This window comes from Mus pahari, chromosome 8, assembly GCF_900095145.1.
Source record: "Mus pahari chromosome 8, PAHARI_EIJ_v1.1, whole genome shotgun sequence".
In the NCBI taxonomy this organism is placed as follows: Eukaryota; Metazoa; Chordata; class Mammalia; order Rodentia; family Muridae; genus Mus; species Mus pahari.
Window position 1 is genome coordinate 41,079,477 of NC_034597.1, and position 3,076 is coordinate 41,082,552.

At 39.4% G+C, this 3,076-nt stretch overlaps 1 protein-coding gene across 1 annotated transcript; it reads left to right on the plus strand.

The window, feature by feature from the left end:
- Window positions 1–303: 303 nt before the first annotated feature.
- Window positions 304–1,242, plus strand: LOC110325753 (olfactory receptor 11H6-like). The gene has a single exon (XM_021203863.1). It carries the CDS (start codon window positions 304–306, stop codon window positions 1,240–1,242), a length of 939 nt encoding a protein of 312 aa, XP_021059522.1.
- Window positions 1,243–3,076: the final 1,834 nt, after the last annotated feature.

Here is a 3,076-nt window from a genome sequence, read left to right on the forward strand (position 1 = left end):
AGACATTTCTCTGACTACCCACTAAGAAATAAGAGAGTTTTCACATTTATTTTAATTCCAAGAAAAACGTTAAAAAGGTTTCACAAGACTGTTGATAATCATTATGACTAATCAATGGTTTCTAATTATGAATATAAATATATAGGTTTTCTCAGCAACAATGCTATTGGGGTGTTCAAACAACAAATAGGAAACACTTTTCTGGATTCACCGACCTATACCCTGGAATGTATATGTACTCTTTTGAAGAGGAGTCAGAAAGTCATAATTTCTGAATCTGTAATCTTCACAGAATAGACGACAATGACCTCAGCCAGAAATGCCTCCCATAGTGTGAGTCACTTCATCCTCTTAGGCTTCCCTTGTCGTAGAGAAATACAGATCTTCCTTTTCTCTATATTCTTTATGATTTATATTTTGACTTTGCTTGGAAATATGGCAATTGTGTATGCAGTGCACTGGGATCATCGGCTTCATACACCCATGTACATTCTGCTGGCCAACTTCTCCTTCCTAGAGATATGCTATGTCAACTCTGATGTGCCAAACATGCTGGTCAACTTCCTCTCCACGACCAAAACCATCTCCTTCACTCAATGCCTACTCCAATTGTACTTCTTCTTCTCCCTGGGCACAACTGAATGTCTATTTCTCTCCATCATGGCCTATGACAGGTTCCTGGCAATCTGCCGCCCACTGCACTACCCCACTGTCATGACCACTACATTCTGTGGCAACCTTGTCATATTCTGCTGGGTCTATGGGTTCCTCTGGTTTCTTATCCCAGTGATACGCATTACTCAGCTGCCATTTTGTGGACCAAATGTGATAGATGACTTTCTTTGTGACCTTGGTCCCTTGCTGGCCCTAGCTTCAGTCTGTGTCCCAATCCCAGGCACTGTTCTCATCTGTGGCACAATGAGTTCCCTCCTCATCTTCGGCACTTTTTTCTATATTATTGGTTCATATACCTTAGTGTTGAGAACTGTGATACAGATGCCCTCTTCTACTGGGTCAAAAAAGGCATTCTCCACCTGTTCATCACACCTGGCTGTTGTGTTTCTATTTTATGGTTCAGTCATGATAACATATGTAAGCCCAGGATCAGGACAAGCAAAGGGCATGCAGAAGTTCACAACTTTATTCTATTCAGTTTTGACTCCTTTCTTCAACCCCATGATCTATAGCCTCCGAAATAAAGAAATGAAAGATGCCTTGAAAAAAGTTGTAGGAGGTTCTTAGAAGGTCTTAGGTATACTGAATTATTTAAAATGAGTTTGGAGTCCTAGTCATGTTCAACATGTGAACACTGGCTTTGTACATTGCAGAACAACAACGAATGTGATCCATCATATTTGTCGATCACAACCTTATATGGCAATGTCAGAAGCCTGAAGCCACAGGTCATTAATTAATGAAGAGACTGGCAGGTACATGGGAACTTTTCAAAGAGAGACAGTTCAAAATTATAAGTATCATGCCATCACTGTAGACTCTTTCCCTGGCAGAATTCACTGTATCTTCTATAGCATGTTGTTTGTAGTGTGTCTTACTTTATTCCTTGTATTATAATTAGCTGCCCAGGGTCTGTTTTTTTATGTCTTTCCATCCTTATTATTGAAAATTTCTTGAGAATGGGAAATATACTGCATTAATTGCTGTCATTTCAGAAAACAACACAGCACATAAATGTCACTAAAGTAAATTTAAATAAAAATAAATAAAAAGCCGGAAGGCCAGGCAGACTGCTTGCAGACTACTCTCTCTGTTAACCCAGACACAATGATCAGGGTCACCCCTAGTATTGCAACAGAGCACAAGCTGCAGCCCTCTCTCCCCTCTGCCCATACCTCCTATTGATTACATTGGTCATCTCTGAGCAGTCTGCCCTTCCCAACTCATTGTTGTGTAATACCCTACAATTTGGGGAGATACCCCTTGCTCAACCATAAGCCATGCTTGCCAGAAGACAGGTAGGTGGTTGTGGTTCTTTTCTACTCTTTCTGTTAGCCCAGACCCAATCCTCAGGGATGCATTTAGCCCTTGGTACATACACACACATACATACATACATACATACATACATACATACATACATACATACATACATATATACATCTCCCTCTGGCCTCTCTTCCCTAGCCTCCAATGCCAGCAACTATTCCCCATAAACATGCCAAGCAAGCAGATCAATAACACAGGCAAAACACAGTCAACACACTTTCAAAAATTCAGAGAGAAAACAGAAATTAAATAATAAAAGAACAAAACACCCACCATACAAAGACAAACCTACACCTATAATTACCTCCAACTCAGATGCGTAGTCACCAGAATAAGAATGCAATCAATAATAGCCAGGTTAATATGTCTCCCCAAGAGCCCACCTATCCTACCACACCAGGTCCTGAATATTCCTACATAGATGAAGACCAAGAAAAAGGCCTTAAGACCAACTATATAAAGATGATAGACATCCTTAAAGATGAAATGAATAAATCCCTTAAAGAAATCTAGGGAAACACAAACAATTGGAGAAAATGAATAAACCCCTTAACAAAAACAATGAAAAAAAAACAAAACAATAAAAAAAAGTTGAAGAAAATTCAGAAAACTGTTCAAGACCCAAAAATGAAAATAGAAGCAATAAAGAGTGAAAAATTTAGGAAAGCGAACAGGAACCACAGAAGCAATCTTCACCAAGGGAATATAAGAGATGGAACAGAGACTCTTAGATATTGAAGATACAATAAAAGAAATGTATACACTGCAGTATTAATTATTCAATAAATTCCATTGCTTCCCACCTCAATGGTTTATGTTCCAGAATAAAAGATACACACACAGTCTTTATATTTTAATATGCCCTCAGCAGCACAATAGCTGGGTGACTGCCTAGTTTCCATGCTGTTATAATCTATCTCCCACTAATAATTCTGAGTTCCTACTTACTATTTTTTCCATCTTGACCACTTCTGACCCAATTGAGCAGCCCTCTGGGTCTCTCTCTCCCAGCCCCTTTACATGCTGGCCGTGCCTCTCAGTCCTGCACTTATTTCAGGCATGGTGTCTCTCT

Excerpts from the sequence above, each read along its gene's own strand:
- LOC110325753 (XM_021203863.1), top strand. The coding sequence starts at position 304 with ATGACCTCAGCCAGAAATGCCTCCCATAGTGTGAGTCACTTCATCCTC.